The following is a 13,890-nucleotide window of genomic DNA, read 5'->3' on the forward strand; positions in this document are numbered from 1 at the left end:
TCAAGGGCACCGAGCTTGGTTGCAGGTCCGATGTTTCTCTCTCTCTGTCTCTCCCCCACCCCTCCCTTACACTCTAAAAGAAAAAAAAAAAAAAAAATCAATGAAAAAAATATCCTCGGTGAGTATTAACAAAAAACCCAAAAACCAAAACAACAACAAAAATTACCAACGTAATGCTATGTTTGTTGTTGAAAATTCAGACAATTCTAGATAAGCAGAAGGGAGGAACAGAAATCACCCATCCCCCGTGCCCCATGGTGCTTATTAACAGTTGCTGTGTATCCCTCCCTACAGCCTTTTTTACCATGCAGGTATGTTTTGACGTATGAGCTCGAAGCATACAGAACATATTGATTGCACTGCAACTTGCTGTTTTCACTCGACATTACATGCTCTACAGCTGGCTCAGCTGGCTGTGGCCCGCAACCTAGTTTTGTATGGTTTGCCAGTAAAGAATGATTTTAAACGTTTAGATGGTTAAATAAAAAAGAAATCAAAAGAAGAATACTATTTGGGGATATGTAAAAATTACATGAAATTTAACTTTCGGTGTCTATAGATAAAGTTTCACTGGAACACAGCCATGCTCGTCGTTTATGTATTGTCTACGGCTGCTTTCAAACTTCAAGGGCAGAGTTAAGTAAGTAGTGGTACAGAGACTGGGCCATAAAACCTAGAGTATTTACTACCTGGTCCTTTACAGAAAATAGTTGTCAGCCTTTGTTGTGCATCATGCTTTTTATCAGGTTCATAATATTCCTTTAAAATTCTTGAAAAGGACCTCTGCCTTCTGGGAGCTTGATCCAGTGGGGAAGCTGGATGTTTTCAAGGCCTAGGGACCGCAACAGTATTAACTGCTACCATTGGTGGTGTGCTTTCAGCATGCCAGGCTGAAAGCTTTGTAGGTGCGCGCTCATGGCATCTTTTCACCACCACCAGGGGGCGCTAAGCGGGTGCTGTCATCTCCATTTTATTTTTAATATGTTTTTATTGATTGTAGAGAGAGGAAGGGAGAGGGAGAGAGGGAAACATGAATGTGAGAGAGAAACATCAATCGGTTGCCTCCTGCATGTACCCTGACTCAGATCACACCTGCAACCTGGGTTTGTGCCCTGACTGGGAATTGAACTGGTGACCTTTTAGTACACAGGCCGATGCTCAACTACTGAGCCTCACCGGCCAGGGCTCATCCCCATTTTATAGACGAGGAAACCAAGGCGCTCAGTGCCAGTGAGAACATAACCCAGATTCGTGCTCAGTCTGTCACCCAAAGAGCTCTATAGGCAGCCAGTTTCTACTGCTTTAAGAGCACTCAAAAAAGTTAAGAGCCCTCTTCTAATGTTGGACTAGTCAGGAGATTAAAGGCCTCCGCTAAAACCTAGTTACTGAAGCTCCTGAGCATGCCAGGGAGTGAGGACTGTTGGAGCTGGAAGGAACTCAGCGGTGGTTTAATTCCCTTGATGGGGTATTCAGAAAAGTCAAGAGACACGTCCCAGACATGTGGCCAGCTGCCAGGAGGGAGGCTGACCTTGTAGTTATTTGGTCCTTCCGAAGAGGAGGCTGACAGAGTCTTCAGGGGACCCTCCTGGGGGCGCTCAGGGTGTTGCTGAGCAAACGGCCTGCAGAGGGGCCAGGAGTATGAGTTTGGATCCTTCTTACTCACTGAGTCTTTTGTTGAGCATGGAGGTCACATTTCTCCCACATTTGGAGCCCTGAATTAACTCCTGGCAAAAACATCCAAAGCAGGCCATGTGGCCTACAAAGGATACCTTTTTTTCTGATCTGTAAAGCTGTTTACTTCCGAAGTTTAACATATAAGTGTTGAATCACATTTATTTTTTATTTATTTACTTATTTATTTTGATCTTCACCTGAGGATATGTCTCCTGATTTTAGGGAGAGAGGAAGGGAGAGAGAGAGAAGCATCAATGTGAGAGAGAAACATTGATCGGCTGCCTCACACACACTCCCCGACCGGAGGTCGAACCCGCAACCTAGGTATGTGCCCTGATCAGGATGTGAACCTGCAACCTTTTGGTGCACGGGACAGCAATCCAGCAAACCAGCTAAGCCATCTGGCCGGGCAAGTGTTGAGTAACATTTAATTGCACACTTTAATTAAAAAAAAAACCTTTCATAAACCACTTTAATCCAAAAGGATAAACTTGTAAGAAATTAGAATTGTCCCTGCAAATTCAGGCCATGTAGTCACCATATTATAATAATATGAAGATACTTTATTGGGTCGCTGCATGGTTCTTCTCTTAGCTTAAGACTTGCAAAGAAGATGGAGTTAGCTTCACTCTGCCACCGAGCTGTGTAATGTTGAGCAAATGCCATCCACCCTTTGACCTCAGTTTCCTTGTCTGTCAATGGTGCTAATTCTTAATAGGCTTTTCCAGGGTTCTTGAGACTGTCCAGCCCTGGAGCCGAGCACTGTGCCTGACTGATGCCCAGCACTCAGGAGCTGCTGGCCTTGAGCGCTGTCCAAGGTCAGCACAAACATTTGCACAACTGATAGCAGTAACAACAGTTGTGTTGTGAAAGAGGTCTGTGTAGTCAGGAGGCCTTTGGGATCCTGCCCTGAAGGCTGGACCACATACTACGGAGCCAGAAGTAGTAGGAAGGCAAGATCCCAAATGCTGACCGGCATCCCTCGCTGTGCAAACAGGGCCAGAGTTCAGAGGATGGAGAAATGCATGTGGGTCAGAGTGGTTGGAGAAGGGCTTCTTGGAAGAGACTTGAGTTGAATGGGATGAAATAAAGTTGGGGAAGGGAAGGCAGAAGAGTCTGGTCTTCACTGAGTCCCATAGTGCCCCATGATCTATGATGGGTGACATCCCTGCCGTGGGAATTCTGCTCAGAACTAAGGCCAGCAGTCTATGTCGATCTATCTGTGGATCTATCTGTGGTTCTCGGCCCTCCCCGTACATTAGAATTTCCTGGGGAGACTTTTGTTGTTTTTCCCATTGGATATTTTTCCGATTGATTTTTAGAGAGAGTGAAACAATTTGTTGTTCCACTTATTGATGCACTCATTGGTTGATTCTTGTATGTGCCCTGACTGGGAATCGAACTGGCAACCTTGGCGTATCAGGATGATGCTCTAAGCAACTGAGCTACCTGGCCAGGGCCATATTGGGGCCCTTATAATGAATGACTCCCCTGCAGAGAGATGCCCAAGCTAAAGCTCTTTACTGCAGGCCATGAACCCTGGACACACTCTCTATCCTTTGAGGGAACTGAGACATGGAGTATTGAAGCAACTTTCCCAAGATTACACAGGTCACAAATAGTAGACTCCAGACTCAAAGCCTTAGAGGATGACTCTGGTCTACCAGGGTTACTCAACTTCAGACTGTTGAATTTGGGGGCCCTGTAATTCTTTGTTGTGGGGGCTGTCCTGTGCTTCGCAGGACACTGAACAACATCCCCAGCCTCTGTCCACTAGATACCAGTAGCAGCCTCCAAATGTGACAACCAAACATGTCTGCAGATATTGCTGTATGTCCTTGGAGAGTAAACTCGCCCCCAGTTGAGTACCTCTCAAATATAAGTGCTTGTTCTTTAAGGTCCAGACAATAGAGGTATTTCCATTTATCTCAGATAGCTTTCTGCCTCAGCATTAGATTCTGAGGGTCAGATAGCATCACGCTGGAAGCCCAGCTCTTCTGCTTGCCAGCCGTGGGGCCTGAGGTCAGTGGGCCTGTCTGAGCCTTGGTTTCCTCATCGTGAGCAGGAGATGGTGGCCTCCTGTGCACGGGGCTGTGCACAGGGATTCGGTGGGAAGCCCCCTGTGCTTGATCTGTAGTGACTGGAGAATATTATTCCCTCCCTCCCAGTGCACTTCTCCCTAGTCTTGTTCCCCAGCAGCTGACTGTGTTCGGTGTTTGCCTGACAGCTCTGTTGCATGGTTAATTGTACCTAAAGCCATTTCCAAAGTTGCCATGGAATAAATATGTCACCTTCCGCACTTGCCAAGCGCCAGCCGAAGGTCAGCCCTCCAGAGCCAATGTCGGTTGGCCTCCAACTTTGTCAAAAACAAATAAAAATAGCCACCAGCCCAGAGACGGGGCCTTAAAAAGCCACTCCGGCAGGACATGGGTGCCCACCTGCCTCTGTTGCTGCGATGGGTTTGGGACCCGTCGGATGGAAGGGCTTGGTCACCAATTTTGAAATCAAAATGGTGATGGTGAATGGTTTTCCCCAGGCCATATGGTGGTTCTTCCAGCGGTTGAGGTTTTCTTTGTTGCACTGTAGGTCCAGTTGCTGGAGTTTTAGTGTTTGTGTGGGGGGAGTTCTGAAGCCCAAGGGCCAAAGTCGGGGAGGCTGTGGGCCAAGTAGGGAGAGTGGACAGATGGGGAGCGGGCCCATCTGATTATTATATCAGAAGATATAATAATATAGAGTATACTGTGTGCCAGATGCCATCTCTTACTTTCTCTGTATTAACCTAATCCTCACAACCCGGTGAGGTCCGTGTTATCGTCCTCATTTATTTAATTGTTTATTGATTGATTGATTGATTTTAGAGAGGAAGGAAGAGAGAGAGAGAGAGATTGATTTGTCGTCTACTATTCATGGATTCATTGGTTGACTCTTGTATGTGCCCTGACCGGGGATTGAACCCACAACCTTGGCCTTTCAGGATGAGACTCTAACCAGCTGAGCTACCCAGCCAGGGCTATCCTTATTTTAAAGATAAGAAAACTGAGTCACTTACTCAGTGGATACTGTAGTAGCCATGGCTTTCAGCATCCCTATTACAAAAGTAATAGCTTTTCTTCCTCATTGAAAATAATACATCATTGCAGAAAATTTAACAACTATAGGCAAAGAGAAGAAAACAGAAACCACCCATAATCCAGCCACCCTGAGACAGCTGCTGTTAACATTTTGGTATCTATTTCCCTAGATCAGGGGTCTGCAAATTATGGCCATCAGGCCACATCTGCCTGTTTTTGTAAAGAAATTGTTTAAAAACAGGACTGAACTACTTATCAGTTAACAAAATGTAATTATGATAAAAGCACTGTTCACATTTACAAGACATATTGACCTTCCAAAGTACTTTCTCTAAATCCTCGTGCATCGCAGCAGTTCAATCCTGGGAGGTTTTAGAAGAGAAGCCTCTTGCAATTTATGGGAAGCAGCGAGGCGGCTATCTTGAGGGACAGAAATCATTTGTTCAGAATTCACTTGTTCATTCAGGCACCACGCATAAGCCCAGGGGAACAGAGTCTTAGCTGAAAGTGCATATCCTATAGCAGCATATTAATGTGATGTGTTTCTGACATTCATTTCTCCCTGTTTTTTCAAATTATAAGAGAAAGGTTATTTAGAAAGTTACAGAGGTAGAAGTGAGCCAGCTGGGCTGCATAGGCTCAGGAAACAAGTTACAGAGGCAAAGGAAGGGCCCTTGGAGCTTAGGAGAGGGAAAGGCCAAGGTAACGCCTGGGGGAAGGGGAAGGGGAAGGGGAAGGGAAAGGCGTGGGTGTGATCCCTCAAGGGAGAGCTGATTTCTGCTTTTGTCCCTCTGGCCTAGAAGCCTGTTTCTTTATCTCTCTGATAGGCAGAGCCTTTGGTGCACACACTGCGGATAGGGGTGTGGGCAGACTGCAGGTTTGTAGAGAAGGTTTTTTTCTCATGGGAGACTTCATATAACAGAAAATGCCCACACCCAACATTTCCTGGTGTGATGAAAAGATCCCCAGGCCCGGTGATTTGCTGGGTGACCCCCTTTGCCTGGCTGGGCCTCAGTTTGCTCATCTATAAAATGGAATTTCTGTTCCCCGACTTCTTATTTGCCTCCAGCCTTACTGGTCCCGCTAAGACAATAGCAGGTGGTGTGCTGGTGGTGTTCCTTAGGATTAATCAGTTTTTCACCCAAACTCTCGGCCCCCTGAACCCACTCAGCCAAGCCTCCGAAGATGCCTGGTGACAGTCTCTGGACACACCTCTGGATGGTTAACCTCTAATCTAAATCCTGGCAGGCAGTGGCTCCCAGTTTATACCCCACGGCTGGGTTCAGAGAGTGGACTGAATATTCCTGCCTGATTCTGCTCCTGTCAAAATCCTACCAAATGACAGCAAAGATATTTTACAAAAAAGGGATAGAAATCCGCCAAGCCTGGGAGAACAGGAGGGGAGATGAGCAACATTTTGGAAGCTGGAAAGCAGATGGACAAGCGGTAACTGGCTTAGCAGAACCAAGAGGGCTGAGTTACAAAGCAGCCACGAGGATGGCTGAGAACCCACCGACCTGCACCCCAAAAAGCGCAGGGACTGGCAGCATCGGGGGCCTCTGCACCTGGGGTGAAGGGAAGTAGCACAATGAGAAGGACTGGGTGGAAGACCCCCAGACCCCTTCACCTCCTCCTTGTGGCTGGGGCTGCCCACTTCCACTCCACTAGAAGGCGGGAGGTTTGTTCTCTGAGAGGGAAAGGCAGGAGGTCTTGGGCCTGGGGGGCACACTACAGGGTGTGGGGCTATATTCCTAGCAGGGGGTTAAGGGTCTTTTAGGTGCTGAATTCTGAAAGCTGCCCTGTCCCCCAGATCTGTCCCTTCTTCCATGCCCAGGCTCCTGGACAGCCGTGAGGGAGGGTGGCTCTAAGCACGGCCCTCACAGACCACCCTGCGTTGAGCTCAGGGTCCCCTGGCCTTATCCCATTCTCAGCACTTGTCATCAGCCCTTTAGTCCCTGCTCCTGGTCACAAGTAACTAGGGCTCACCAAACATTGGGGTACAGCTTCTAATACGGAAGGCAGGCCCCAGACAAAGAGACACAGGAAACTTGGAAGAAACGGAAATCATACTAGGAGAAGGGAGCTCTCATCTTCCTTTCCCTTCCTCTTTCTCTAAAACCAATAAAAAAACATATCTTGGGCTGAGGATTTTTAAAAAAACAAACAGCGGGGGTCTTATGGGCTTCAGCTTCTCCGTGTGGACGCTGGTTCTGTGGGGGCTGGGCACCCGGTTTCCTCCCGGCGCCCCAGGCTTCCTTGCTCATGCCCGGCCTGTGCCCTCTGCAGGCCCAGCATGTCTGGACTCCACCTGGTGAAGAGAGGCCGGGAACAGAGGAAGGTGGACCTGCACAGAGACTTCACCGTGGCTTCCCCAGCCGAGTTCGTCATGCGCTTTGGTGGGGATCGGGTCATTGAGAAGGTACGGATGGGGTCCCGGTGCTCTGGGCAAGGCCAAGGAGGGTGGGGTGGGAGAACCAGCTTCAGACTGGGTGCTCACGCTGCAGAGAAAGGGCGACGGGCACCCCTTGGTGAGCACTTGCTAAGTGCTGGGTGCTGGGCTTCCTGAGCTTTGCACAGTCGCACCAGCCTGAGGCAGCAGGTGCTTGACCCCATTTCGCAGAGGAGGAGACTGAGGCCTCTGAGCAAGATCGCGAGGCTTCTCAAAGGACCCTGAATCCCCTTCCTGCAAGGGGCCGCTTTCTGGGTTATTGGGAAGGAAGCATGAAACCCAGCCCTGCCTTCTGAGGTTCACAACTCCCTTAGAGGAGAGGAGACCCGTACACTAGAACGGCGCCAAACAAAGGCATCAAAACCCATTTATTCGTCCATCCGTCCCGGAGATGGACCCCAGGGTGGCATGCAGCCTCCACTTAGGTGGATGTGCAGCTCTGGTCCCTTCTCGCTGGCCAGGTGCTCATCGCCAACAATGGCATCGCCGCCGTGAAGTGCATGCGCTCCATCCGCAGGTGGGCCTACGAGATGTTCCGGAATGAGCGGGCCATCCGGTTTGTCGTCATGGTGACTCCAGAGGACCTCAAGGCCAACGCAGGTATTCGGGCCTCCACTCCCTCCCCCCCCACCCCGCCATGCCCTGTCCTGTCCTTACCTGCCCTCCTCACCTGCGCCTACCTGGGCAAGTCCCTTCTGGATCCCAGACAGACTTCCAGGGTACCTCTCTCAGGAGCCTGCGTTTATTTGCCCTTTCTGCTTAATTTAATTAAAATGCCTGCTGATAACCAGAGCGACCCCTGTGACTTATAAAAGTGCAAATGGTTAACATGCAAAGTGAAAATCTCATCTTTTTTTAAATAGCTTTTTATTGATTTTAGAGAGAGAGGAAGGGAGAGGGGGAGAGAGAGAAACATCGATGAGAGAGAAACATGCCTCCTGCATGCACCCTACCGGGGATCAAGCCTGCAACCCAGGCATGTCCCCTGACCAGGAATCGAACTGGTGACTTCTTGGTACATGGATTGAGGCACAACCACTGAGCTGTGCCTGCCAGGCCAGAAATTCCAGCTTTGAGCAATGTCCATGTTACCGCAGATTGGCATCTCTTCCCCCAGATGTTTTTTTCTTGCATATGTATGCACGGTATTTCAATTACTCGGCCATTTTTCTATTCATTTACTCTCTCTCTGTGTCTACTAGCCCAGACCATTCTGTAAGTATTGGGCAATTTGCTTTTTCCCCTGAACAAGCTTATCCCTTCACAGACTCTTCTCCACTCAGCAGGCAAACTGACCTTTTGAAAACACAGCTTGGGGCCTGTCAGCTCCTCCTTAAATGCTTCAGAGGCTGCAGTGCTGCCCCTTGCACCAGCAACCTCAGTCCTGTCCCCTGAACACTGCCCCCCCCCGGACTTTGGGCGCAGGCCTTAGGCTCTGCCGTACACAGATGCAGCCTCCTTTTAACTCACCAGTGGACAGTGAGGACAGGTTTGATTGTTAGCTCCATTTTACAGATGAGACAGTTGAGGCATGGGGACATAAATTACTTGCCCAGGGTCATACAAACGGTAAGTGACTATTAACTTAAAAATAAAAAGGCCTTGCCCTGGCCAGTGTGGCTAAGTGGTCCACATGCTAAAGGATCGCGGGCTAGATGCTCAGTCAAGGGCACGTACCTGGGTTGCAGGTTCAATTCCAGGCCCTGGTCAGGGCATGCGGGAGGCAACCAGTTGCTGTGTCTCTCTCACATCAGTGTCTCTCTCTCTGAAAAAGCAATGGAAAAAATATCCTCAGGTGAGGATTCACTAAAAAATAAACAAATAAGTAAAAAATAAAAAGGCCTTTCAAGGTGAGATGCAGAATGTGCTTGAGATCAATAAAAATAGCTATTCTGGATGCACTGACTCAGACTGAAGCCCAAATAGTGCTCGGATTAGGAGACAAAAGCAAGGGGTGTTTATGAGAAAGGGAAAGGGGTAATTCTGTCTGTGGAAGGAAGGCATTTCTGTTGGTGCAGATAATATAGTGATGTTAATTCTAAACAATGCTTTTAGTTTCCAGTCCGGTAGTCATAATAACCGTTTTCGTGTTATCTCTGCAAACAGGTTTTTTGGGGACACAGTGGGGTCCTAGGCCCAGTCCAAAGGCTATTTTGCCCTTTTTAACATTCCAAAGATTTGAGGCAGAAGGAGTGCAAGGCAGTTCCTCTGGATTGGCAGCTCCGGCTCCATTTAAAAGTGACTCCATTTATTTTATTTATTTTTGACACGACAAGGCTGGAACCCAGGCCTGTCTGAGTCCACAGCCTTGTCCTGTGGGGTCTCCCATCACGCTCAGACTAAAGCTCCAGACCCTCACCGGGCCAGTTAAGGCCCCACACGACTCCACCCCTGCTGGCCTCCTGGCCCCATCCCGTGCCCCTCGCCCGTCATCCCCGGGTCCCAGTCACACTAGACTCGTCGGTTCCTGGACTGGCCATGCTCTTACCTGTTGCAGAGCCTCGGGGTCTGCTGGACCTTCTGCCGACTGTGTTTGTCCCTGAAGCTTGTTGCACTGGGGTCGAGCTTCGCCCGTCCCTGCCCGACCTTCCCGCCCCACCCTGCTCCCTTCGCCCCTCTCTGAGCCAGGCGCTGCCCACAGTCGGCTTGTTGCCTTGTTTTTCTTTTCCAGCAGTAGAGACGCTGCGAGGAGAGGGCGCTTGTCTGACTTCCCCCTTGATAATCTCTGGGGCCTCCCGGTGGCTTGTTTCTAGGGCATATTCCTTAAGTGGAATTTCTGGCTTCATATTTTAAAATCGAAACATTGTTTCACATTCAGCTTTAAAAAGGAAGGAGCTGCTATCCCAGGCTACAGCGTGGATGGAGCTTGAGGGCATTGTGCTAAGTGAAATAAACCGGCCACGGAAAGACAGATACCGTCTGATCCCACTTACATGAGGTCCATACAGTGGTCAAAATCCTGGAGACAGAGAGTGGAGTGGTGGTGGCCAGGGGCGGGGGTGGAGGGGGAAAGGGGAGCTGTTTCATGGATACAGAGTTTTAAATTTGTGAGACGAAGGAGCTCTGGAGATCTGTTTCACAACAACATGAATATGCTTATCACTACCGAACTGTACACTCAAAAAATGAGGAAGATGGCAAATTTCATGTTATTTTTTTTTAGCATGATTAAAAACAAGCATTGTATTCTTTTTTTTTTTCTTTCCCATCTTCCCTGGAGGATATGCAAACATTGTATTCTTTAATGGCAAAACAATGTTAAAATAGAGTTTAGGAATTTAAAAAAAAACAGAACCCGACCTCTGACCTCACAATCTTGACAGTTCGCTTCTTTCTTTTTTGGTTCCCTCCAGGCCTGTTCCTTACACACATGTTTTTACATAGTTAAAGCCATACTCAGTTTTCTTCTAGGTATCACACATGTTTGTGCATTGTTGCCCTAGACTTGTCGTGGTTATTTTTCCAGTGGCCGTACGTAGTTGTGTCTCGCAGGTGCCCTACAGGCGACTTCAGTCTCTCTTGTTCTTTCCTTTCCTCTCCCATTTTATTCCAGAGTATATCAAGATGGCAGATCAGTATGTCCCTGTCCCGGGGGGAACCAACAACAACAACTATGCCAACGTGGAGCTGATCGTGGACATTGCCAAGAGAATCCCTGTGCAGGTAGGTTGGACAGGGCGCCCCGTTCTGCCCACGGGGGTGATGCCCTGAGCTCTGGAGCAGCTCGGTTCCCCACTCAGAAGGGGCAAAGGAGCCAAGTCCTACGAGACTCTGAGATCCAGGGCTGATGTGACCCAGCAAAGAGCTTTCGGTGTGCAATGGGGGGCGGGTTGTGAAGGAAGGTCTTCGTTCACGCCTCTCTGTGTTTGCAGGCGGTGTGGGCTGGCTGGGGCCATGCTTCCGAAAACCCCAAACTTCCGGAGCTCCTGTGCAAGCACGAGATTGCTTTCTTAGGTAGAGTGTGTCTCCGTCAGATACGCGGGAATTGGGGCTTTGATGGGACACTTCTCTGGGTCACATTCTCTTTCTAGCCCTGTAAGGTGGGGGTCAGTCTGTATTTCCACCTCACATATTCATTGTTAGGAGCAAGAGAGTCCAGGGGTGGGCGGGCACCTGGGTAGGTTGGTCGGCCCAGAGAGATTCATCTGTTACCATGGTTACCACAGTGAAATGATGCTGGGGCAAGGAGACCTCTGCTAGTGTTTCTGTTGGTACTGAAATGCCAGCCATGGTCAGATTTATCACTAGATTTGGAGGGCACATTTCTGATAAGGCCACACTTGTGCTTGGCTATTCTCAGCCTTGGGAATGCCCTAACCCCTTGGGACCAGAGCCCCTCATCTCTACTATTTATTAGGTTAAATGATGCTTATTACCTATGGCATCTGTTTGTTTCAGGATTTGAAGATATATTTGTGAACTTTGCATAATGATGCTATCTGACATCCTCGTGTGGTTTAGGGGAATCATTTGCCATCCACTTACCTCTAGGCCCACAACACAGACTTGTGCATGAAGCAGCTCCAGGCAAATTAATACCTGATATTCCAAGGCTCGGCCTGGCGACCTGTGCCCACTGAGGTTTTTTTCTGTCCATGGTCTTTGATTGGCTGTCACACAGGATTCTTCTTATCCTTCGGTTGTAGCTCCTCTAGAGGTTGGTGGTCCAGCCCTCAAGCTGGCACTCTACAGCCCACAGGCAAATCTGGCCCACTGCCTGCTTTTGTAAATAAAGTTTTATTGAAACATGGCCCTGCTCATTCATTTATGTATAGCCTGTGGCTACCTTCACCCACATTGGCAAAACTGAATATTTGTGACAGAGACCAGGAGGCCCACAAAGCTGAAAATACTTCCTATCTGGTTCTTTATAGGAAAAGTTCACTCACCCATGGCCTAGTTTTTTGAGGTGCTGGCTTGCCCTCATGGTCTAGCTTTTTGCCTCCCCCCTCAAAGTGAATTTTGTGTTTGCCACATAGCTTAGGTTATAACTCAGACCAGGTTTCCAATCCACATGTGTTGGAAATTGACTGATGAAGTACCAGACTAACAGACTTTTTTCTTCCCTGACTTGATGTTAAACTCCTTGAGAGCTTGGACCTGAATTCTTTCACTGTGTGCTCTGGTCGGCACTTGGCTGTGAGGGTCTTGTGGCTGACTCAGTTCTGCATTCCCCTTTGTTCCTGATCCCTCAGGCCCTCCCAGTGAGGCCATGTGGGCCCTAGGAGATAAGATTGCCTCCACCATCGTGGCCCAGACGCTGCAGATTCCAACACTGCCCTGGAGTGGAAGTGGTAAGGGACCCTGAGCTTCACACTGGGGGACTCCTCGGCCCAGTCTTGCTAATGTGAACAGAGGGGGTGACAAGAGTCTGCTTTTTTATTCTTTCATTTAAAAATTTAAAATTATTAAACAAGTGGTACAATTTCATTGTAGACAACTTAAAAAATATGAGAAATACAAAAAAGAAATAGAAATCATCTATAATCCTATGACACAGTGTTGAACATTTTAGGTATCTATCCACCTTGCCAGCGCTTTTTCTAAGCATGTCCTTTAAAAAACCAGAGATCTCGTATTTACTAGTTTGGGACTTATTTTTTCTAACTAATCTTTCTATGTCAATAAATATACTTTGCAACATTTAAAATGCCTGCCTAGGATTATATCATACAGCTGTACCATGATTTACTTAACGATAGTCCTCTCTAGTTACACATTGATGTTGTTCCTGATTTATTTTGTTCTAATTTAAAAACTATTAAAAGTAATGGAGTCTTGACCATCTTATGGCTGAATCTCTATGTACATTTTAATTACTTCCTTAGGATAAACTTATCAAAGTGGAATTTCTAAGATATATTAAAAAATAAACAGGAAAAAGTCTCAGAAGTTTCCTATTTAATTTGATTTTTTTCTTCTAAAGATTGAATTTTAAATTTGGAATGGAAAGTTTGTTTGTTTGTTTGTTTATTTAATCTTCACAGGGTGTTAAAATATAATGATTCACATATAAATGATTCCATAGGGTAGAAATGGGATTTTTTTAGATTCGGGTTAGTACGCTGTTCTTGATAGACTTGTTCTGAATTTCTTAAGCTTGATTTCCCATTCAGGGTTGAGTTAGACCTTAAGAAGATGAAAAGCCATTAACTAATTAAGCTGAAGGGCTGTGTCTGTATTCTGTGGGTCCAGAGGCCAGGTCTAGAGCAGCTTTGGCGAGGAGGGGTCCTGTGGTTTCTGTGTTGTGTGTGTCCCTGCCGTCCTTGGAGGACTCGGCTCTCTTTGTGACTGTCCAGGTCTGACGGTGGAGTGTGCAGAAGATGGTCTGCAGCAGGGGAAAAGAGTCAATGTCCCCGAAGACATTTACAACCAGGGTTGTGTGAGAGACATAGACGAGGGCTTGGAGGTAAACACAGAGCCCAGGGTGGGGTGCGAGGGTGGGGAACAAGGCGCCAGAACCTTCTCACTGTCCTGGTGGCGGTGGAAAATGTCTAACCTCTAAAGGGGTCTATTTGTCCTTTGCCCCCCAGGCAGCAGAAAAAATTGGTTTTCCATTGATGATCAAAGCTTCGGAAGGCGGTGGAGGGAAAGGAATCCGGCAGGCCGAGAGCGCCGAGGACTTCCCGATGCTGTTCAGACAAGTGAGCTGTTCTTGCTGCAGATTGTTTTCATGTCTTTGGGAATTGTCTTTAT

General features: G+C 47.8%; 1 protein-coding gene across 3 annotated transcripts in view; it reads left to right on the plus strand.

Moving 5' to 3' along the window:
* ACACB (acetyl-CoA carboxylase beta) overlaps nt 1-13,890 on the plus strand; it is an 80,376-nt gene that overhangs the window by 18,925 nt on the left and 47,561 nt on the right. For all 3 annotated transcript variants that reach the window (XM_081122890.1, XM_081122891.1, XM_081122892.1), the window contains 7 exons: nt 7,032-7,164; nt 7,656-7,794; nt 10,748-10,857; nt 11,067-11,148; nt 12,390-12,488; nt 13,494-13,603; nt 13,728-13,838. In XM_081122890.1, coding sequence (XP_080979016.1) covers nt 7,032-7,164; nt 7,656-7,794; nt 10,748-10,857; nt 11,067-11,148; nt 12,390-12,488; nt 13,494-13,603; nt 13,728-13,838 — 784 coding nt within the window. The remainder of the gene's footprint in view (nt 1-7,031; nt 7,165-7,655; nt 7,795-10,747; nt 10,858-11,066; nt 11,149-12,389; nt 12,489-13,493; nt 13,604-13,727; nt 13,839-13,890) is intronic.

The sequence above is a fragment of the Miniopterus schreibersii genome (assembly GCF_964146895.1).
Source record: "Miniopterus schreibersii genome assembly, chromosome: 20".
Lineage (NCBI taxonomy): Eukaryota > Metazoa > Chordata > Mammalia > Chiroptera > Miniopteridae > Miniopterus > Miniopterus schreibersii.